Source organism: Aythya fuligula, chromosome 3, assembly GCF_009819795.1.
Source record: "Aythya fuligula isolate bAytFul2 chromosome 3, bAytFul2.pri, whole genome shotgun sequence".
Classification (NCBI taxonomy): Eukaryota; Metazoa; Chordata; class Aves; order Anseriformes; family Anatidae; genus Aythya; species Aythya fuligula.
The window spans coordinates 79202891-79225784 of record NC_045561.1 but is presented as its reverse complement, the minus strand read 5'-3'; the positions used below and the strand labels follow the sequence as shown (position 1 = coordinate 79225784).

General features: G+C 38.2%; 1 protein-coding gene across 1 annotated transcript; it reads right to left on the bottom strand.

The window, feature by feature from the left end:
- Nucleotides 1–1424: 1424 nt before the first annotated feature.
- Nucleotides 1425–16463, bottom strand: C3H6orf58 (chromosome 3 C6orf58 homolog). Its single transcript, XM_032184476.1, has 6 exons — nt 16136–16463; nt 11778–11861; nt 6884–7068; nt 5625–5758; nt 4881–5119; nt 1425–1612 (listed from the first exon to the last, which is right to left on the bottom strand). Exons 1-6 carry the CDS (start codon nt 16461–16463, stop codon nt 1425–1427), a joined length of 1158 nt encoding a protein of 385 aa, XP_032040367.1.
- Nucleotides 16464–22894: the final 6431 nt, after the last annotated feature.

Genomic DNA, 22894 nt, shown 5'->3' with positions numbered 1-22894 from the left:
TCCAGGCTGCCTGGCACAGCTCCTGCAGCATGGGGACACGCTGCAGCAGGAGCCCTGGGGGCTGCTTCCTCATCCCAGAGATGCTTGCAAGCTCTGAGATGTCGTGTGCTGTGGCTCCACCTGCAGCATCCTCCTCTCTCCCCAGCGTACAGCTTGCGTCTCAGGTAAAGGATGAGCTTTTCTCTTTCCTGAGATCCGTGGAAAACTTCTGATTGCTGTGCCTGTGTCAGGAAGCTAAAGAGAGGGTGCTACGTGCATTTCTCACCCCAAGTCAGGGTGTATTGAGAGGCCAATGGGACACAGTTACTAACCAAGATGCTAGGTACTACCAAAAGAGTAAGGGCAGACCTAAATGGTGGCAAAGCAAAGCTGCTTTCCATTATTTTGACATGATTCTAAGGCTTGTGTTATTTTGAACTATAATGTAGTTCAAGCTGTAACCTGAAAGGATGCAGCTGGCAGTGGCTGTGCCACCATCCTGTGCCCTCCGTTATTGAAAGGGATCTCCAACTATGCCTGTTCTTCTGATGAAGTTTCCTCAACCTCTCATACTAAGTTTTTGTAATTAATTTTTCATATTCTGTTATCATCCAGAAGACTGGGAAAGCATCTGGGTCTGAGTGTGCTAGACATCAGGACAATGCATACTGCAAACTCAGTCCTTTTTTCTCAATAATCACATCTAATGCAGGAAAAGCAACCTGTGGCTACAGAAAGACTACATAATTACATAAATTGGTAGATAGATCAATGTTTTCTCGTGGTAAGTGTAACAAATCTAATAACAGAAATCTTTATTAGTCATGTAAGAACTTCTGCAGAATAAGCTATTGAATTCAGGACTTCTCAGGACTGGCTCCTGAGCACCAGGTAAGGCACTTATTTGTTACATAACATCATAGCAAGGAAATCCACTTGCATTCAAGTGTTTAATCTGAAAAGCCTGATAGGTTCAAAGTTATTTGCAGCTGGTCTGTAAAATAACTTTGGTGAGAAACTGTCAAGGTATTGATCATAACTTCGAAGAAAAGTTTTGGGTGATCATCTGTTAGACCACAAAGGGCCTGAGTAATTACATATCTGGTGAGATCCCTGTATATAGGGAAAAATAATATTGCTAATAATAATAAAAAATAAAAATAAAAATAAAAAAAACCAACAGTCAAACAGAATATAATTTGCCTTTATTTATTTTTTCTCCAATAATGATACATTATTTCCGAAGTCAAAAAAGTAATAAAGTCAGATATTCTGTGAGGCATTTTATTTATAAGGAAACAAGTTAAGCAAATGAGCTAATTAGGAAAATTAAGGATAAAAATATTGATTCAATATGAGAGAGATCTGCACATGGCTACTCAGGAAATCCTGCTTTAAGAATATCAAGACCAGTTTACCAGATACATAGCTGCTAAAAGATTAAATCAATCAATGTTGGAACTGCTTTTTCTCAGGAAACTGCGTGTTGTCAAATCAACTCTTTTCAAATCATTATATATTCCCACTGGGTCATAATTCTGGCCAGAAGCCAAGTCTTCAATCAGTTTTCGGCCTATTTGTCTTCCTGTTTCAGTAGACATAGCCTTTTTCCAGAGCTTCAACAGCAGTCCTCCTTAGAAAGAAACACAACATGACATTGTCAAATTAACATGGAGCACACGCAGCTCACGGCACACAAGGGATAAAGTGCCTGTCTGGCAACAAACACCTACCACTCTCCTGTGGATAGTGAAATGTAGACAAAGCTGGAACATGCCAATGGGGTAATAATTGCCTACAGCTATGTAGGGAGACACAGGCCATTCATTCAGCTCAGGTTCCTTTGTATTGATAGACAACTTGGCTTGTTCCCTTGTCACCAGTGTTGCAAGTCAAAATGATTGAAGATGCATGTTAGGGTCTTGTTCTGCAATTGCACATAGCTTCATAGCTTATGAAACAATGGCCTGGTGGCTACAACCATGCTCATCACTGTTTTCACTCTAAATCTACCAAGATTTTGCCCTTCTGCCCAGCCAAGCCTCAAGCTAAAGAAGCAAATGACCCCAACATTTTCATTCAGGCAACAACCAGTTGTTCTCCATGAAGTGTGCCTGACCCATCCAGCATTAGCACCAGTATCTTTACGATGGAAACGGGCCAGAGGGGAAATCTAAGAGAAGGGAAAAAAAAAAAAAAAAGTCTACAAGAAAACCATGAGGAGTTTAATTATTCTCCTTATTCACCTGCAAAACATGAAGAATTGGATTCCCACCATATTTTATCAGGGAAGTGGTGAGGTAAGAAGAGAAGGAAACAACCTGTCTGTCCTCCTGACTGTCCTGGCAGCCATGGAGATCCTGCCATACTCCAGGTAGTCTTGTGAGGAGAGCAGGAGAGGTCTCAGCTAACGTGGCTGCTGACCATGCCTTCAGATACCCGTGAGGGGCAGAGCACGAACAGTAAAGCTTCTTCTGACTGTCTGTTAGCGGATAAACTTAACAGGCAGCTGTTCTGGGTTTACATGGCAAGGTCAGGGGTGGGGTGGGGGGGGTGGAGTAGAAGGGTTGTCCTCTGAGAGCAGAGCCCAGCAGCTACCCCATGTTAGCTCAGAGCCAGCTCCAGACAGTTTGAAAAGGGACCTGCTGCTGGCCAGGCAGTGACACTTGTTGCATGTCAAGTAGAGCAGAAAGTGGAAACCTGCTGTGTAACAGCAGCTGGGAGAGAGGAGTTGGAAAATGTGAGAGAGTCAGCCCTGCAGACACCAAATGAGGAAGGAGGGCAGGAGGAGCTCCAGGCACCACATCAGCAGTTCCCCTGCTGCCTGTGGGGGACCCGTGCTAGAGCAGTTTGCTCCAGCAGAGAGTGACTGTGAAGGAGCAGAGGAGACGAAGTGTCAGGGACTGACCGCAGCCCCCATTACCTTGTGCTGTTTGGGAGGAAGTAACAGAAGAGGGAGGTGGATGGAGGGGGAAGTATTTTTAGTTTGCTTTTGGTTTCTCACTGCTCTAGTCTGTTATCAGTAGTCAATAAATTCCATTAATCTTCCTACTCTGAGTCTGTTTTACCTGTGACAATAATTGCTGAGTGATCTGCTTGTTCTTATCTCAACCTATGAGCTTTTTTTCATCATATTTTCTCCTCCTATCCTTTTGAGGAGGTGGAATGAGAGAGCAGCATGGTGGTGCTGAGCTGCCAATTCATATGAAATCACCATAGCAGCATCGCACTGTTTCCATATGGCTCCCTGCTAAACTGGGAGAGGCAGCTAAAGGGAAATAAAGGGTAACCAGACTTAATCAAGAAATCAAAACTCACTGTGTGCTGGACAGGGTCCTATCCTATGAATTACTGAAACCTTCTCTCTTGTGCTGAAGTTTGCAGCACCACAAGAGTACTCCACTTCTCACAGAACATATTTAAAAGTTTGAAGAATCTGTCTCTACGAAAACAACAGTATGTCACTTTTTGTCATCTGGGTGCTGTAGCAACAAGGTCTAGCTTTTCAGATCCCCTCTGAGACTGTGGATCCAGACCCACGTATAGTTAAATATAGTTTAGAGCTCCACTTCTGAGCTGCAAAGCTATCACCAGGTTGAGATAGCTTGCATTTAACTCTCAGATGAATCCAAAGCCCATTCCTTCAAGACAGTCAGGGAAATCTCCAGCCTGCAAAGCCAGTAACTCCAGATACTTTCCAGTTTATAGCTGCACCCACATGAAATATCTTAATCCCTCTCTTTCCTTCTCCCTACTGCCTTCAGCATCCATGCTTTTTATCCTCTCTCCCTCCAGTGCTGCCCTCATCTGCTCCACTGCCCTGGTTCTCTGCTCCCTGCTTCCTGCCCTGTTGGTCCTGCTTTTACTTTCTGTGCTTTCCTCCCCTCCCACTGTGGGGACACGACCTAGAGGTAGGTAAAGAAACCCTGAACTATAACATAAGCTACGAGGCACAGGACAGAGCTGTAAAGTTCCTTATTCAAACTACGAGGCAACCCTCACATTAAATGCAAGGCAAAACTCTGGGATGCTCTTTTGTAAGACTGAATAGCTTCATCAAACAGCCTTTCCCAGCTGAAAATACAGAGAGAGAGAAAATTTTCACTGAAGTGTATAGACAAAAGATCTCAAAAAAAGTGCTATGGCTCTGGATACTAGCTTTACATTGTATTTTTATATGCTGTTTTCCTTTAAAGATTCAAAATAGCTTTCCTTCATAAAGGCCAAAAACCAAAAACAACCAACCAAACAACAAAACAAAACGAAACCATCCAGCCCAGCCGTCTCTACGAATGAATTGAAACCTCGGAAGAGTGTAATTCTATGTCTCACCGCTGGATGGTGATGCAGAATTTATTTTAGATGAAGCGATTGTCTAAGAATAACTGTTTCACTGGGGGAGGTATCTTCTGTTAGACAAAAGATTGAGAAGGAAAGCAAAATAAAACAAACAACAACAACAAAACAACAGAACACTTGCTGACACAAAACGTTGTTTGTGATATTTTCTCCATTTTTTGTAATGACTTCAACTGATCTAGTAAGTTCATTTACATTTTTAACGGTTCCAAATTTAAATGATGAAATGCAAGCTAGTGTTTGTTTGTAAACTTTATGTGCAAATTAGAGAGAAAAAAAAGTAAGGTCATTTGCTCCAATATATGATGCCTTTGTCTCATGTGAAATCCTTACCACATACCATCAGTGCTAATCCATTGATGCATTTATTCTCTGGTGCATTGTTTACTTGTGGCTGTATTTTTAGCTGTACTGTTTTATCTCCAGGAAGTGATTATATTATATAGAAAATCACTGCATTCATGTGGAGGAAGCTATTGAAACAAAGAACAAGACAAAGTGCATATGGACTACAGACACCATGTGAGAGGTGGGGCTCTTACCTGTTAATTTATTTGCTTTGTGGAGTGCTCTCATTGAGAGCAGGACTCTGTTTTGCTGTGGACTGAAGCCACTGATGGATGGCAAGACATCCCCTTCAACAAGCATCCTCTGAGGCAAGAAAAGCTGGAAGTTGTTTGTGGTTTGTAAATCTGTACAGAAATGTGTGGCTGCAATGAAATCTACAGCATTAGCCCAGTCTTCACCAAAATTTGCTTCTGGATCAGAGAGATATCTTAAGCTGAAATAAATCAAAATAAAAATGTAACAGATAATTGAAATCCACCATAGAACACAGTAGTTTATCATTTATCCCAAACGTGTTTTGTTCATTATAAAATCCTGAGTGGTCTTGGTGTCACAGTGACTTAAAGTCTCTTTCAGAACTTTACACCTAATTTCTCTTGGCATCACTGCCTCTGGCCAGGTTAGACACTGCTTCTGGCTCAGGTCCTGGCTCCCAGAGAGGAATCACCATCTTTTTGTTAGCCCATAGCCTGCCTGCCCTTTGCAGCTTGAGGCACAGGGGCTTCATGTCTCAGTGGATATCCCACACTCCTACAGAGTGGATGAGCAGAGCCTAAAGGGCATCATCTCTCACCCATTATCTTGCACACCAAGGGCATGGAAGGGTAGAGCCTAAAGAGTGGAAGCCCAAAACCTCATAGAGTCTTTGTTCAGACATTATCCTTACAAACAGTCATGGGGGTGGGAAGGTCCCCTGGCCAGCTCTCTGATTCCCATACCTGTCCTGGAACTTGGGCAGTGCGTAGGCAATGGAGGCAACGTGTGCCTTCCACATGTAATGGAGAGCGTCATCCAGTATGAAAGAGGAGAACGTTTCAGGGCCCACAGCTTTTTGCTCTGTAAACTGCAGATACTACAACAGCAGGGAGGGGAAAAGGCAGAGAAATGAGAAGGTGATTCAAACCCAATAAATTTTTCAGATTTATGTACAGATCACACAAAAGAGTAAGTTCACAACATAAGGAAAACTGTTTTTGAGTAGTTAGCATGTGTTGCTTTTACTTTGTAAGTAATTGTAATATCTGACCTAGGAAGAAAAGGATGATTAATATAGATTTATAAAGTGAATTAATGTTCCCACTGAAGTTAAAGGGATTTGCCATTCTTCAACTTCAATAGAGTGTTTTTCCCACATAATATAGGCATTCTGTCAGAATTCAGTGGACTTGTGTATCTGAGTCTATCTGACTTGTGTATCTGAAGCTTCCATGCTATTGGATTCCTTTAAAAATTGTTTGTACTCTTTCAGCTGCAACTGCTGCAGGTTTTCAAAAAAATAAGAATATGAGTATTAATGGTTATCATTATGGCTATTTGAGAAGTAGATTGTTTATAATGACCTCATAAACATACTGTTTACAATAAAGAATCTGAAGAAAACAAATCCAGTCTTGCTCTGAAAACCTCTCCCTCTGCTCACAGCTGTCAAGAGGAACTTACAGTTCTAAGTTTCTGATTGTTATCTACTACTTGACTACTAACAAAGACATTGAATAAAGAAGTCTATCTTTAAAAGTAGTTATTAAATCTATGAAATAAGAAATACTGATATCTTTGGGATTAGAGAGCAACTGAATAAGGAGGAAAAAGAGTATGTATTTGCATAAATAAATACGCTACTCAGTGAAGTTTCAGAACTTCAGGTTTAGTTGTTCAGAAGAATAAATGAGCCTTACAAAATCAACACGAGGCCATTTCTCAAGGGTAATGTTCTATCTTGAATGCTAATGTTAGCAATTTAACATGCTAATATTAAGACTACAAGTATAACTGTTAATGAAACAGTCTCTGAGGACAGACACCAAAATAATTGTGTCACTCTATGTCATGCTTTTCCACTTTTCTATTTCTTACTTTTTTATCGAGCTGTTATTGAAAGCAAATCAAGCTCCCTAAATCTTAATAATAATACTTCTAAAGTAATATTCTGATATCATCTCTTACAAAACATGAAAAGTAAAAAAGTAAAATTGTTTACTTCAAAATAGGCCTTCCACTTATCCATGAGTTCAGGAATGCGAGAACGGCAGTCAGCAACACTATAGCAGAAATCATCTCTTCGTTCCTCTGGTGGCAGTAATTCTATCTCATATGGTACCTCTCGAAAGAGGCCAGCTTCCACTGCCCCCAGAAAGGGTATGACGGCCAAGTAGTAATTCATACCTGTAATGATAATTAAAAATGCAGAGGCACTACCCACTAGCAATGAAAAGTTCCCACACAGAGAAATGGAATCTCTCCAGCACCAAATGTGGTCATTTCAAATTGCCATTGCTATGTTCAGCAGTGAGATAGAAGTTTGTGCTGAAATGCACTAGTGATAATATCTGTATTGATTCTGATATGATTTGCAATATTGATTTATATATTGCCCATTTATAGTCTTGCATGAGCTGAAAGTGTTCTATACTTTGCAGAAATTGAAAAACTAAAAGTAAAATTAGATCTTTATAGGTTACCATGGATAGAACATTAAAAGCCTTTGAAATGCTAGTTGCAAACTGAGCAGAGAAAATGATGATCAGGGTGAAAGATGAAGAGATCCTCCAACATGGCATCACAAGTATTGCTTTCATAAAAAAACCTCTGTATACATCCTAAGAATATAAGAAAGGAAAAGGCAAGTCCTAGCAATATTTTCCTGGAAACTGATTTTATTTTTAAAAGAGACATTTCATTCATTGAAAACTTATTGGAAATGACCTCAGTTGATTTGGTATGATTTATTTTAGGATGATGGCTTCCTGTGGTCTGATCTATAAGTTAGAGCAGTCAGTTCCAGTATGTAGAAAACCCAGATTCAGTTCCTGCCTGTGCTGGACCACATCTCCTGTGAGAGTGCCCATACAGATATTTGATGATCTTCATTTAGGAAGAAATTTTTAAATTCTTGCCTTAATTGCATCCTTCTCCGTAGAAATAAATTTTAATGACTTTCAGTGAAGAACAGGCTAAAGCCTGGATATCTTCCCTCCTGGGTGGGTAGCTCTGAGCCATTGAGCTGAGAAGTCATTTGCTCATGCTTAAGTAGCAGTGTGACAAGGACGGTCTCACACACCTTGGGGCATATTAAATACAGATTTCTGGTTTAAGCTCATTCCTGGCTTGGTATGACTATGCATGCCAGACAGGGTCACCCTGAAGGCCAACCAAAAACACGTACATCCTCAGAGCAGTAAGAGGCATTTCTATGCAGTCTGAAACACTTTTTGTGTGTTGCTGCTGCAATATGGTAAATCAAGACTGAGTTTATACATTTTCTGGAGGCAACAAAAGTGGTATCATGCAGAATTGCAGTGTTTAGAAGTAAGTTAAGAGCAGGAATGCGATTTTTGTTCCAGGAAGGTCCTCCACTTGTACAGGGCTATGCCATGACCCTTCATACTTGTCACTGTGTGGGACACCTTCCACCAGAGTACCTAGTCTGCCTCAGAGATGAGAAATTGAATTTAGCAGTTGGATTGAGTATCACAGTGAGCTTTGATTTTACTCTAAATTTATGTTTTACATTTACTCTGTGCTCATACTTTTGATCACATGAAGATACGTACATTTAATTGCTGGTTCACGAACAGAAGCTTCATTCAAAGAGCCTCTACAATAAAGCACTGGCATGGAGGGAAGGGACAGAGCTTGCCTGCAGGTCTTGTGGAAAGGGGGACTTGTGGCAGGACAGCAGGAAAGCAGAGGGAGCAATGGACAGAAGTGATGGAGAGAAAATGTGTGAGATGAAAAGGAGGGGACAGCCTTCCCTTTCTAATGAAGGGAAAGAATATTCAAATATTTAAAAAAAAAAAAAGTTTTACATAATTTTATTACATTTATTTATAATTACTGATTATAAGCTATAGGTCAGGCTTTTTCTTTTTTTCCTTCTGTCCTACCTGCCAGTTCCATTTCTGAAAAAAAAAAAAAAAAAAAAAAAAGTAGGTAATCTTTCCAAAAGAGTCAGAATTCCAGTCTCAGAAAAACAAAAACAACAGCAAAAATCAACAAACGAACAACAACAAAAAAAAAAAAAAAAAAGTAGGTAATCTTTCCAAAAGAGTCAGAGTTCCAGTCTCAGAAAAAACAAAAACAACAGCAAAAATCAACAAACGAACAACAACAAAAAAAAAAAAAAACAAAAAAAAAAACCAGATCTTAAAATTATTGTCTTTGACTCAGATCAGATAAAAAGGAAATTTTATTATTTAAAATTATTAAAGAATGTGTTAATTCAGCTTTTCTATAATGGAAATAAAACCATCATTCTATTTAGACCATTTGGAATATATTAGATTGGGTGCAGGCAAGTTATTTAAATATTTCTGTTTTATCAAATGAGAAAATGTAATTGTTATTTATGTTGTTTTTTTGTTTTTTTTATGGGCTCATAAAAGTCCATACTCTGTGAAAATCTGTGTAAGCATTTTTTGAGAACTCTATTTCCACATAGCACACTGGCTGTAAATAGAGCAGAGGGGAATAAACTACACATGTGGCCTCTTCTTGCAGATAACCAGTGATAGAACAAGAGAGAATGGCCTCAAGTTGTACCAGGGGAGATTTAGGTTGGAAATTAGGAGAATTTTTTTCTCAGAAAGAGTAGTCAGGCATTAAAATGTGTTGCCCAGGGAGGTGGTGGAATCACCGTCCCTGAGGGTGTTTTAAGGAAAGGTTGAATGTGATACTTAGGGACATGGTTTAGTGGGTGACATTGGTAATAGGAGGATGGTTTGACCACATGATCTCGAAGGTCTTTTCCAACATTAATGATTCTATGTGTACTTAGAATCATAGAATGTTTTGCATTGGAAAAGACCTTAAACATGATCTAGCTCCAACCCCACTGGCAGGGGGCAGGAACAATTCCCACCAGACCAGGTTGCTCAGAGTCTCATCCAATCTGGCCTTGAACGTTTCCAGGGATGGGACATTCACAGCTTCTCTGGGCAACCTGTTCCAGTGCCTCACCAGCCTCTGAGTAAAGAATATCTACCTAATATCTAAGCTAAATCTTCCCTCTTTTACTTTAAAACCTTTACTCCTTGTCCTATCACCATGCTCAGTGACAAAGAGTCCCTCCCCAGCTTTCCTGTAGGCCCCATTTAGGCACAGGAAGGCCACCATAAGGTCTTCCTGGAACCTTTTCTTCTCCAAGACAAACAACCCTAACTCCCTCAGCCTGTTTTCATCGAAGAGGTGCTCCAGCCCCTTGATCATCTTCACGCCCCTCCTCTGAACTTGCCCTAATAAGTCCATGTCCTTCTTGTGCTGGGGGCCCCAGGGCTGAATGCAGTGCTCCAGGCAGGGTCTCACAAGAGCAGAGTAGAGGGGGAGAATCACCTCCCTTGGCCTGCTGGCCATGCTTCAGTTGACACAGCCCAGGGTATGGTTGGCTTTCTGGGCTGTAAGCACACATTACTGGCTCATATTGAGCTTCTCATCCACCAACACACCCAGATCCTTTTCCTCAGGGCTGCTCTCAATACTTGCACTTGAGACAAAGAACATTGTAGTATTAGAGTCTTTTCTATTGATGCTTAAAGTGTTACTCATTGGGCTGTCCTACAGAACAATAAATGGTTACCTTTGACTTACGTGACACATTCCAGATCACATCCTTTTCTGTTCTGCAAAGTTCTTAGCTAGACATGAATACAACTATTCTTTCATTTCTATTTAAATAACTGGTTACAGTTTGCTGTGCCACACACCATAATTTCTCCCATGATACTTTCAGAGGATGCAGTATACCTACCTTTACATCCCACATAAGAGTAAGGTGCTCTGCCACATCTACCAATAGAGGTGCCAATACCACTGATTTAGTGAGCACTTTGGCTGAGTTAGCTCACAGCTATTCCTTCAGTAACATTTGTTGCTTTGTTTTTTATTGGCATTGCCTTACGCAAAGGTGTTTCCAAATATAATTTGATCTCACTATCACTGCTTCCTACTATGTCTAATATTTTCTTATGTGCAATGGAAAGACCCATTTTTAGTTACACCTATGGTAGACATTTTTACAAATCAAATTCTTGTGTGTCTCATGCTAAGAAAAAACCCACAGACTATCAAAAACAATTAGTTGATCTCCTCAGTTCAACCTATGAATTGACAGGGGCAACCTATGAATTAACAGAATTATCAGAACAACCCTGGGATTTTGGATGTCGTTTTTTTTTTTTTTTTTTTTTTTTTTTTTTTTTTTTTAAATCTAGATGTACATTTTCAGACATGTTGAGGAAAACATTGAGAGTGTCAGTGACATTGATGTTGGAAAGTCAGATCTTTACATTTTCTCTCTCTGTCTTCAATTTGTTTCTACTTACTGGAATAACAAAATAATAATAATAATAATAATAATACGATTTAAGCCTACTAGAAGTCCAAAGCCAATATTAAAGTGAATAGAAATTATCCTGCAGCTTATGTATGCCAAATCAAAGTGATAACTGCTTTTGCTGGGTATTTCAGGGTCCACTGGAAAAAATGTTGTCCCTGTGATGAAGATAGCAAAGTTATTTGGACATTGTGGACAAAACATCTCCCTTTCTTTTATTCTCTATAGCCTACCAAACCACAAAGATACCTGGTTGGCATTCTCACACTAAGTTTTAGTTTGAAGAATTAGCATTTAAACTGAAGAAATCTGCTCAGGAGTGATTGAAAAAGGTAATTTCTACAAGTGCCTACAAATACAGATACCCATCATGGTGTTTCCCACATTTTCACTCATATTTTGCTGCAAGTTTTCATCGAAGAACTGTGTAGCACTGCAATCACTTTGTAGTAGAGAAGTCCAAGAGGAAGAAAGACTCTGAATTGCCTTCTAGGACACTAATCATATTTTGAGTAACAGTGTAATAGCATACATGTATACTTACAGGACCACCAGCTTCTTACAGATATGCACAAGTCTCCATCTTCATAGCCACAGGAAGTCACACTGGAAGGATCTGCTAGTCTGCCTGAATAAAATGAAAGAATGCACCAAATATTTCTCATCCTTTTTTACATGAGAAATCCCACTGAGAGGGAAAAAAAAAAAATCTGTACCAGTAAAGCGTGCAAAATTTTGCTCAGAGAGGCAGAACAATTACTGTTGTTCTGCTTTATAAAATACTGTTGGTACAGTATTTGAATTTCTCAGTCAATATTTCACAGAATGCCTAGTAATTTGACTATGTTTTACGTTTCACATTGTAAAATTCACTGTAAATGTATTCTGAGAGTTTATGGAACTGTCTGAAACTAGGACATGATTTTTTATAGAGATATAAATATGAATGTGCATACGGACATAAATACACGCATAGCTGATGCATCATTTTCAGTAGCTGCAAGGCTGCTAGTGCAGGAGAGCTGTTTAATGAGGAGAATAGCACAAATTAAAAGTGCTAGTAATTGTGTCACCTAATTGGGTTGTGTGGTACAGAATTCCTTCCAGTTTAATGATGCATACAAACATTGCCTTCCTGTTAAGCTAAGCATGCAAACATTGTTGTATCTGATTAGCAGAGTTTTCAAGCATCTGTGCCATAACAAACACGCAAGACATTTCACAGTTTTCTGTGACAGCACGTAAGGTGTATTTTACTTTGAGCACATGACATAGAGGAATTCCTTAAAACACTTGGATATGTCCTTCATGTGCTGAGTAGTCAGGTAGGGAGTCAGGAAAATTGCTTTAAGTACATGATGTGAACTTGTCATGGTCAGCCTCAATGACTTGAGCAATTCCAGAAACTCTCAACCCCTATCCTGCAAAGCACTTACTTTCTGACAAGTCAGCTGAATACAGACATTGTCACTTCTGTCAGATCAGAAGTGAAGTTCATCGTATTCTTTAAAAGACAAAACAAATTTTCTTTGAGGTACCTGATGTGTTTTGCTCAAAGAGAAAATGGAATCATGAACCATCTGTATTAAGATTATCCTAATTATCCTCTCCATCTGACTGGACAGAGGGTGTGTGTTGAGGCATACTAGCAACTGAAGCCCATGCCTTTCAGTAGCAGAACATCAAGAGCAAGCAGGAACTTGCAATGGAGAAGAATACAGTTCAATGTGATTATTTTTTTTAATTTTTTTTTTTTAAAGAGTTACAGAAAGACTTGATCTTTTGTTTCTTTATTTCTTTTGGGCAAGGCCATATTTCCACACAGGCAATCACTAGGCATCAGTAGTTCACTAGTGTGCAAAGAAGTTGAATGGAGAAAGACAAAGGTAAAGGAAAAAAATGTTTCAGAAGAATTATACATGAAATTTACCAAAGATCATTAATTAACCTGGGCATTTTGGGAAAATAGAGTCCTGGAAAGTATTGGTGATAATTATGGGATATGTCTGAATTGCGTGCATCTTGAAGCACTAACTATACTTCCAGGTCTACACTCCAGGTTTGTCCTCTCCGTTCCCCCTTATTTCTTGTGTTTAACATGATTATTTCAGTCTTCATGTATATCCAAGCTATCCCAATCTTTCTTTGTATATTGACAGTACCTCCCAGCTGTACATCATTAGCAAGTTTGTGCATGATTTCTCATTAGCAGGATTTCCTTGCTATTTTTTTGTAACAAGATTGTTAACAGAAAAAAAATAAAGGAGAAGTTGTTCTCAAGAACGATAACTGAAGAACTCTGAGTGTATCCTTCACTTTGCTGTAAACGTCCCTTAGCAACACTTATCATTAAACTCTCCTTTAGGTGTTCCATTGTCAGATTTACAATTTCTTTTTTCTGTTTTATTTTGGAGAGTGTTACTAACAACTTTCATTCAATGTTTTGATTCTATAGAGGAAGGAAATACATTTCTAGACTTGGGTGAAACATCAATTATATCATAAAAGAAAATACCCTGTTAGTCTAGAAGAATCCATTTTAGATTAGCATAAACTAATCTATCCATTTTTATATTTAGCCCCATGTCTTTTTAAAATTATTTTCGTTATGCTTATTCCAATGTCTTACCTACTGTTAAGGTAAGAATAAGAATATTTGTGCTGTTTTTCCTTCTTCTTCAGTACAGGTAGTACTTTTCCTGCTCTTCAGACATTTTAGAACCTGAAACTTTCTTAAAATCCTTGCTCCTGGATTTGTACTTCAGTATGACAATTCCTTCAAGTGGGAGTACCCAATTTCCTCAGTTTGTGTAGGCAGGACTCTTTCAGTTTGTCTCCATCTCCAAAGTAATGATTTCTGTCTCCATAGTCTCATTCTTATCAGCTATTTTGGCTTGTCCATCAAGACATCCTGCCTTGCAAACACTGTGTCTCCCATAAACTTGGGCAAATTAACGATTTCATTTTATGCCCATGTATGGTCATTACAAATATTAGTACCACTCTTACTAAAGTAGTAGCTTCACTTGTTCTTTAAGAATTATATAGAACCATATCCATTAAAAAATGTTTTCTCAGCCATATAACCTTCATGACCAGGCAGAATAGTTAATGCAACATATTTCAGTGGTTCTTGCGGAAATCTGTTCTCCCACACCATGAATTTATTTCCTCCTTTTAATTGCCCAAGCTTGTTATGTTGATATACAAATCCTTCAGTCTTTCTTCACTAATCTCACCCTATCTGGATTAGGCTTAAATATTTGGTAACTTTACTACTATTCACACCAAAATTTAAACCTTTCATTTCCCCTTATCTGTCTATACTTCTTACATTTCTTTCCATAAACCACTTTCTAGTTGTGTAATATTTCTCCTACTATTTTTTCCCTCCATTTGTTCATGTAATTTCAAAAATTTATCTCCTTGTCTATGGACTAATTATATGACAGTAAGTCTTTACCTGTCTGTGTAACCAGGTGCAAATCTTTCTCTCTCCCATCCTGTCCCTCATCTCTATTTGGGAACTGTCACTGCAACCAGGCACAGCTTCACTTTGCAGATGAGGCCACACTACATAACCAGATTGTTTCCAGCAGTTCCCCACTCAAGTGTAGATTCTGCATCCAGGCACCTTTGTCTCTGCCACTCTCCTGCTGCATCAGCCATCCTCTTCAACTTCTCTTTCTTTTCCTGCTTAAAATCCAACCAAATTCTCCTTGCTGCTCTCTGTTTTCCAGCTAGTTTCCTGCTCAGATTTTGCTTGCTCTACCTCTTTTTCCTCATTTTGACTTAGTAGTTAATTTTCCATTAAGTGCAATTAAATGCTGGCAGCCTTTCTTCACCACCAGCTACAATGCCTCTGTTTTCTTCCAGGTGAACATACACCTTCAGTAAAACCAGGACCTCAAGAAACTATAGAGCACAACCCATAAAACAAAAAAAAAAAAAAAAGATCAGGCATTTGCTTACACATGGCAAGAAAGAATTTACCACCAGGCACCAGTTTCTACAAACAACACTGCCTATTATTCCCTTCTTCCCACCTTCTCTAGTTGCTAGAACAAAGCAAGGCAACATCGGCTTTGTGTGGAAGGTTTCAGTGCATGCTGCTTGCCTGTGAAGCAACGTGGAAGAACAAGTTCACTAACAAAGCCTTTGATAAGATATTGCAGCTTAAGCCTCAAAGGACCTTTTACACATGTTTCTGTCTCTGCTTTCCCAGCATGGCCAACTAGAGAACAAGTATGATTGCCCAAAAAAACAACCTGCTTAAATAAATAAATAAATAAATAACTTTTTGGAAAAAAAAATAAATATATATATATTTATTTTAAAATGTATCAAGGCTGCTTCTAATCTGATCAAATAAGGCACAGAGGGAGAAAAATCTTGGTGGGAGAGGCAGGCTTTCAACAGTATGTATTAGAAATTAAACTCAAACCACCAGCAAAAGATCATAACATTAGCAGCCAAAGAAAGCCTATCAGTTAACAATATATGAAGAGTACTGCAGAGCACGGACCCGAATACCTACCTGCAACAAGCTGGAAAGACTGGGAATATGTTTTCAAAGATTTTTGGATACCTGAAGTACTGCCCTCTTCATTTGAGATGCTAGTGTTTCTAAACCACAGTCCCTCTGGATTCTGATAAGTTCTATGTTTAATAATATCCTTTCTTATTAGAAAATCCAATAGATATTATAATAATAGATATTAAGGGTTGCTTTCATTGAGAATTTCTCCTTCAAACCACCAGCTTAGCACTGTATGTAAAAAATTACAATATGATGCTACAGGAGGCTTGCAAGGTAGAAACCTTGGGAAAAAACGACCCCCTCCCCAAAGTGGGTCTGGTAAACAGTTAGCTGTTCTAGCCACTTAAGGACACAGTTCATACCTGTACGGAATTGCCACCCATGCTGCAATGGTAGTCCCCAGAGAATATTGCCAAAATTTTGGGATCCAAAGTTGGTAAAATATTTGGCTGAAGAATTTAGCAAGCTCTTATACACTCCCAGTCGTTCCCGATAGTTCCAAGGATCAATGACAATTTTGTTGCCCTTAACTGGGAAATTCAGCAGGTTTTCAGGGACAATGTCCCACAGCGGGGGATAGACCTGTTCTCCAGTAGCATCTTTGTCATTCTGTGCTGCTGCAGCAGTTGCTGGATTCAGGGTAACAGTTGCTATGAGAAGAAGAGCACATATGCCACCATAGGTCTGCATTGTGGAGGTTTGTGACCCAGGTGTTTGTGGCTGCAGGGCTTTTATCATGAAAGGTGAGGGCTGGGCAAAAAGGATGACTCAGACTGCAGAGGTCTCCTGTCTCCCTTCCTTCTTTCCTGTGACCCTGACCTGGCATTTCCAGGTGAGCAAGCTGTGAGTAATGCTTCTGCCTCTGTCCTCTTGGTGAGGTGTGGGGTGCAAGAGCAGACGTTTAAGGGGGATCAGCCTGACAAGAAATGTATGCCCACAGTTTATACCCACCCTTCTGAAAGACAGCCATGCTGCAGTACTGCTTTGCCCAGTAGTATTATGAAACTTTCTGTCCCTGTTATTTTTGCTAATTGCCATCTTCCCCTTTCTCTGCCTAGTTCCTCCAGGTAAAGCTCAGGCAGCAGTATCAAAGAGCTCACCCCTAAATCAGACATAGGGTTGAGTGACTCCAAATGAGGTGCTTTGAGGAGGGTCTGGGTGCCTACCAAGGAGCAGCAGTGGCATAAGCCAGGTGCTGCCTTTGATATCTTTATATTTTGGTCTTGGGACAACTTTCCATGGCCGATGTGAAATGCTGTAAGTTCCTAGCTGATGTCTAGCAACTGGCTACCTGTATTTTAGTGTCAGTTTGTTTTGTGTGAAAACGATCACCATAAAGACCTGAAGTCTCCTGTTAAATCTCCATGGTCTTGCAGACTCCAAACGCAATACAAAGGCCACCCCTCCACTGATAAAATTGGTATTTGAATTAGTTACACTTCAACATAAATGAAATTGTCAAGCTACCTTCACCTCATCTACTTCTAGGATTGTATAATATTCAGCTGCTTTTTCTCAGATAAGGAACTGTTGCAAAACAGTAGTCAGCAAACAAATGTATTTCTTATCTCTGTAGCCATACTTTCACATGAGAAAAATCGCAAATGCTTACTTTCTTTGAAGCAGTTCTGTGATTTGGTCAGTCACTGTGTGCTTAAAGTACCCTAAACATACAACATGGATGAGAGCAAGATGAAGTTGTCTGCAAATTTGAACAGTAGACTTGAAAGAAATGTATAAGTTCAGTTCAAACATTTTCCATCTTTTCTATGTATTAAGGAGACTTCCTAGAAAACAGCGTAATTTTTTTCAATGGTCAATTTTTATTTGTGGCTCTACTAATGAGAAAAAAACAACAACAACAAACAATGAAAAATGACGTGTTCAACCAAACAGAGATCAGCATAAACTTGAGAACTCTTTGCCAAATCATGGTCCCTTATAGAGATTTTAAATAACCAACTTTTCCTTTCATTAAATTCAAATGAATTGAATTTTTCTCAGCTAATTATGAACATTTCAGGATTAATCTAACTATGCAGATTTCTTTGATGGCCAAAGCAGAGAATCAAGCATGTTCCAGAACATTACTCTTTTAAAATACATCACCAAGAGATGTATTATTCTTGGCTGACTGTAGAAGGAGTTGAAATTTAGGCTTAGCTTCAGACATAAACAAATATATTAAATGAAATCAATATTGTTGTTACTTAATTTCCTGTAATAATTTCAGAAATGTTTTCAAATTTAGTTGTTTTTCTTAAAAAAAGGCATTCTATAAAATAATCTTGAAGGTAAATGCCAAGAACTGCACTATCTATCTCTCTCTCTCTATATATGTATGGCTTTGACTGAGGTAATGAGCAGTGAATCTCACCTGAAAAGCAAGGATGCTGAAAGGCATTATCTGAAGTGCAAGATATATAAAGGAAACCTATGATTCTATGAAATAAAGTGTGTAAAGGCTATAATCATGCTAGGATAGAAATTTTGATTGGGAATATGAAAGACTGGTTAATGGTGGGGATTATTTTTACCATCACTACAAAAGTGCCTGATTTGGGAGTCTAAATTCTCTATGCCTTTATACAATCAAAGTAGAGAATTTGAGTTCTCCTAGTGAGAACTACACAAGTGATTTCAGTTTCATTGCTTACAGTAAAGAGATGTGAAAAAATGCCTTCAGTTTTCACAGAAATTCCATATATATATATCCTGATGGCAGATTTGCATGTAGCAAATTGACTTGTTCCATATTTGTATGAACATTTACTGTGGCACAAAGCCTGTCCTCCACTCTGTTATCTAGAAAGGCAGTCCCTGTTAACAGTATTCAGGGCAGAAATGCAAATATGAATTAATCTGGATGCAGACTTTAAGTTCTCAAAAGATTTAATATAGTAATGAAGAATTATATAAATAATAAAAAATTAAGGTAAATCAATGACATAAATGCCTGCCTTATGCCAATTTTAGAGCTAACGTATAAAGATTTGTGTTATAGACTACATGATATAAGTTGTAAAATACAAATATGTCTAGTAACTTCTGCTGAATTCCTTCATCTTTTAAAGTCTGAACCTTTTGTCTTTTGCTAACAGGACTTCAACAATCCAATTGACCCTTAATGAGTTCAATTTAAAGAAAAAAAATCCTGCAAAATATTACAATTAATTTTATAGATCTTGCACTATTTTCCCACTTATTATCATGGGCAAATAAGTTGCAATAGTTTTTGTAATACTTTAAGGGCAACAGCTTGCCTTTGAGAAGTCTCCACACTGGCATTTCAAGCTTGGAATCCAGTCATGTTTGTTTACTGCCTTGAGCAGAGGAGAGGATTCACGTGGTGTCAACAGGACCTGAGTGGTGCCAGTGGCAGGTCTTGAGTCATAACCATTACTTTGGGTATGTCAGCATTTCAAATGAGTGGAATGTTAAGGAAGACTATTGGTAATGTCAGCATCACTGTTTTATTCATCATTGTTTTAATAACCACTCCACTAGTTACTCGGTATGGCTGTGCCTTTACAGATACTGCAATAGGAGAAAGACCTGGAAAGTCTTGTGGATAGTGGTATGCTGAACTGATGTGTAGTTGTTAGCAGGTTTTCAAGAGAAAACAACATACTTTTCAGCTGGGATGCAGAGTTTTATTCAAGATAACTGCAGAACTGCTGATAAGCATCAATACTAAAATAGATTAGTTGAGGTGATGTATTTACTGCACTATTTCTGTGTCAATGGAGAAAACCAAGCTGTTGAAAAGAAGCTTATAAAACAAGATACCATCATTTATGGTGGTATTTATCTTATCCTAATCTTAGTCACATAACAGCTAAGCATCATGTCTAAGTTGTATAGGTTCCTTGTATAGTCAATGCAGAGAGACAAACACTTCCAGTAGGTAATGTATCCCATTTTGTTAAAGGTTCCTGAGATGTAACAAGAATCTCTTTCTGGATATGTCAACCTCTTTACATTCATTGCAGATAAAGTTTAAACAGTTACGTCTTTTTTTTTTTTTTTTTTTAATTATTTTATTTTATTTTTATAAACAGTTAAAGTTAAGCAAATTGTCTCTTACTCTTAAAGAGTATGCTATTTGGACTATAACAGTACTTGGTGTGTGTATGTGTGTTTGTGTGTGTGTGTCAAACAGAAAAAAAACATGTATATGAAGGCTGTAAAATATCAAAATATCTTCAGTGAGTGCAAAGTAGAGCAGTCAGCAGGATTTTGTCCAGCAGTCTTTCTTCTGGGTATATTCCAATGAAGTGGACTATAAGAAGAAATAATGGCCCATGTTTGGTCCCAATCCTTACTCCTGATGAGACACTGGGGAAGGAACTTGCAAGCCAGTAAAGAAGAGGCATCATTACCTTCATTCAAATGAACTCAGAACTGATGCAGAGCTTTGCAGGTGAGAAAATCTTTAGGTGAGCTGGGGATGTCACCATTCTTTAGTCACAGAAGACAGCACTGAAAGGTAGGATTAACTCACTCTCATTTAGGGCAAATATCCTAAGGGGAAGATGAATGAGTTTTATTCTAAGTGGAATATCGGTAGGGAAAAGGCTTGCAGTCACCTGGCACACTTTGCCGTGGCACTTACACTAGCACCAGTGGTTATGAGTGCTTCCAAGGAAAAGAAGACCACACTTTAGTTGAAGTTATTCTTCATATATTTTATTGGGTAAACCTGTAGCAGTGAATATATTTAGACTGTTTACCAGTCTCACCAATCTCTGTTGCTATAGTCTGCAGTTACAGCTTTGAACAGATATTCTATTTCCTTTTGTCACACGCTTTTAATATTTGGCAAGGAGGATCTCTCTAGCTTCAGTGTCCTCCAGCAAAAGCCCATGACAGGGCTAAAAAAAAAAGGGGGATATTTAAATTGCTACTTCACTTCTCTTGGGTGTGGCTGCCAGGAAAGATTATCAGCCAAAGCCCATGGCCACATGGGTGGACTCCACCACTAATGCAGCAATACAAGTTGTGCTAAGAGTACCAGGAATCCCAGGGGAAGTTGCATCGTATGTGTGGTGGAGCAAACACTAGGTGCTGTGCCTTCATATCATGGCTCCTCCATAAATCCTCCTTTGGAAAACATCATTCTTATGTTATCTATTTCTCCTGTTCTACCATCTGCAAAAGTCTTTTCATCTTACCTGCTGATCCTAGTTCAACAGAAGAATTAACCTGTACTGCAGATCCTGACAATTCAGGCTTTAAGTTGCTCTGATAATCTCTGCTGATGAAGTATTGGCATAATAAAATAATCACTTTTTTTTTTTTTTTTTAAGGAGCTATCTACTGAATTGATCACACAGTAACACACAAATACAGAAATTAAAATTAAGTGAAAATAAACTTATAATGAATAATGCTCCCAATCTAAGCCAAACACTTCAATTCTAAAATTCTAAAAATATATATATACCAGATTCATAGCTATGGTGGGATATATGCCATACGTAGTTCGTCTTTTCCTGATGAAACTGTCATTTTTCCATGAGGATGGCTAGGTAAACAGCTGGCTGGGTGTTTGCAAAAAATAGTGTAAATGAAATGTTTCCAGAGTTCTAATTGCTAATTTTAAAAGAAAGTGTAGTTCCAGCAAAGTAAAAATAACGATATGGGATCAAGCCTACATACAAGGCCTGCTTGCAGGACCAATGTTAATATACATACATACATACATACATATATATATACACATATAACAACAAACAAACAGGAAAAGAGGAAATTTTGAATTAAGCTTCCTACTAACTTCAGGGTGAGTTTAAAGGCAATATAATACATATCTACATTGTCCAGAGAGAGTTACTCAAATGCAGAGCTAAATCTGCTTATAAACTCAAGGAAATCTTTTGGCTGTTTGCTTGTATATCACTAGGGAAAAAGCAAACTGCAGAAAAAGTATCAGAATTACATTCTGAATTGGCTTTATTTCAATCTTTCATTAATTATGCATCCATTTATAAGACAAATTAACTGAATCCTCACTTATATTTTTAGTATGGCATTTTAATTAGATGAAAATGAGAATAAGTGGGAATAACTAATTAGAAAAAATCAGCATAATGGCAAAGATTCATTAAAAGAAAAGCACAAACATCCAAAGCAGTAAATCTTTAGCTAAATGTTAGCACCCAGACTATCTGATGTGAAGTATGCAAAATGACAGAATCAATTAGAAACTTGGACCAAAGCCGGTTTTTATCTTTTTGCCAGTTGGAAGGAGTAAACAATTAATTCAGAAATTTAAATCAGGAGATATTTTCACCTCTTGAAACTCAGAGACTGCAGAGAAAATTTACAGAGGACTGTGATTCATCTTCTTCCAGCTGCAGCCATTTTCCTTAGGAAAAAAAAAAAATGGAGGGGGAGGGGAGAAGCTTTCTTGCAAGAAAGGAAAGTAGAGCTAGCAAAAACATTTCTCAAAGAAATAATTTAGGTTTTACTGTGTAAGCAGGAAAAATAAATTTTGGTACAAGACAATTCTAAAGAAATGCAGTAAAATAACAGACATGATGTATAAATCATCCTTACTTTATTGCCTAATTCTACTTGTCTCATGTGAAAGAATAACGCTTTTGTTGTTTCTAATTGATATTCTGTGTTGGTATAGAACACAGTAATTTGGCTCTGCTGTTTCATTTGCAATGACAGAGGAAATAAGGCTGATTTTCAAGAAAAATAGATTTTAGACTTGTTCAGAGAAGCGTGAATAACTCACTAGAAACAAATTTGAAATCTGTTTAAATTAAAATGTGTATTTAATATATACTTCCTACATCAAATCAGTAATTTCTGAAACATTCTCATGTTATTATAATACCTAGAAAAGATGTGTAAGGAGCAAACATATACATGGACAGATGTTAAAAGTGAGAAATTATAGGGTATGGAAAGATATTTGTACAACAGTACTAGTATTATCCTGAGATGAGACAAAATGATAGTATATGGAGTGATGTCACATCACCTAGTTGAAAGATGAGAGAACACACAATTTTAGAACCAGATGTTTTTCTGGAAAATATTATAATTATTTCTTTTCTCCATTCTTTTCATGCTTTTCTTTTTTTTTAACTTAAGTTCACTTTCAT

Excerpts from the sequence above, each read along its gene's own strand:
- C3H6orf58 (XM_032184476.1), bottom strand. The coding sequence starts at position 16,463 with ATGCAGACCTATGGTGGCATATGTGCTCTTCTTCTCATAGCAACTGTT. Across the intron at positions 11,862-16,135 it reads TGGGTGGCAATTCCGTACAG|GCAGACTAGCAGATCCTTCC; the intron begins GTATGAACTGTG and ends CATTTTATTCAG. Across the intron at positions 5,759-6,883 it reads AGTGGAAGGCCTATTTTGAA|TATCTGCAGTTTACAGAGCA; the intron begins GTAAACAATTTT and ends CTGCTGTTGTAG.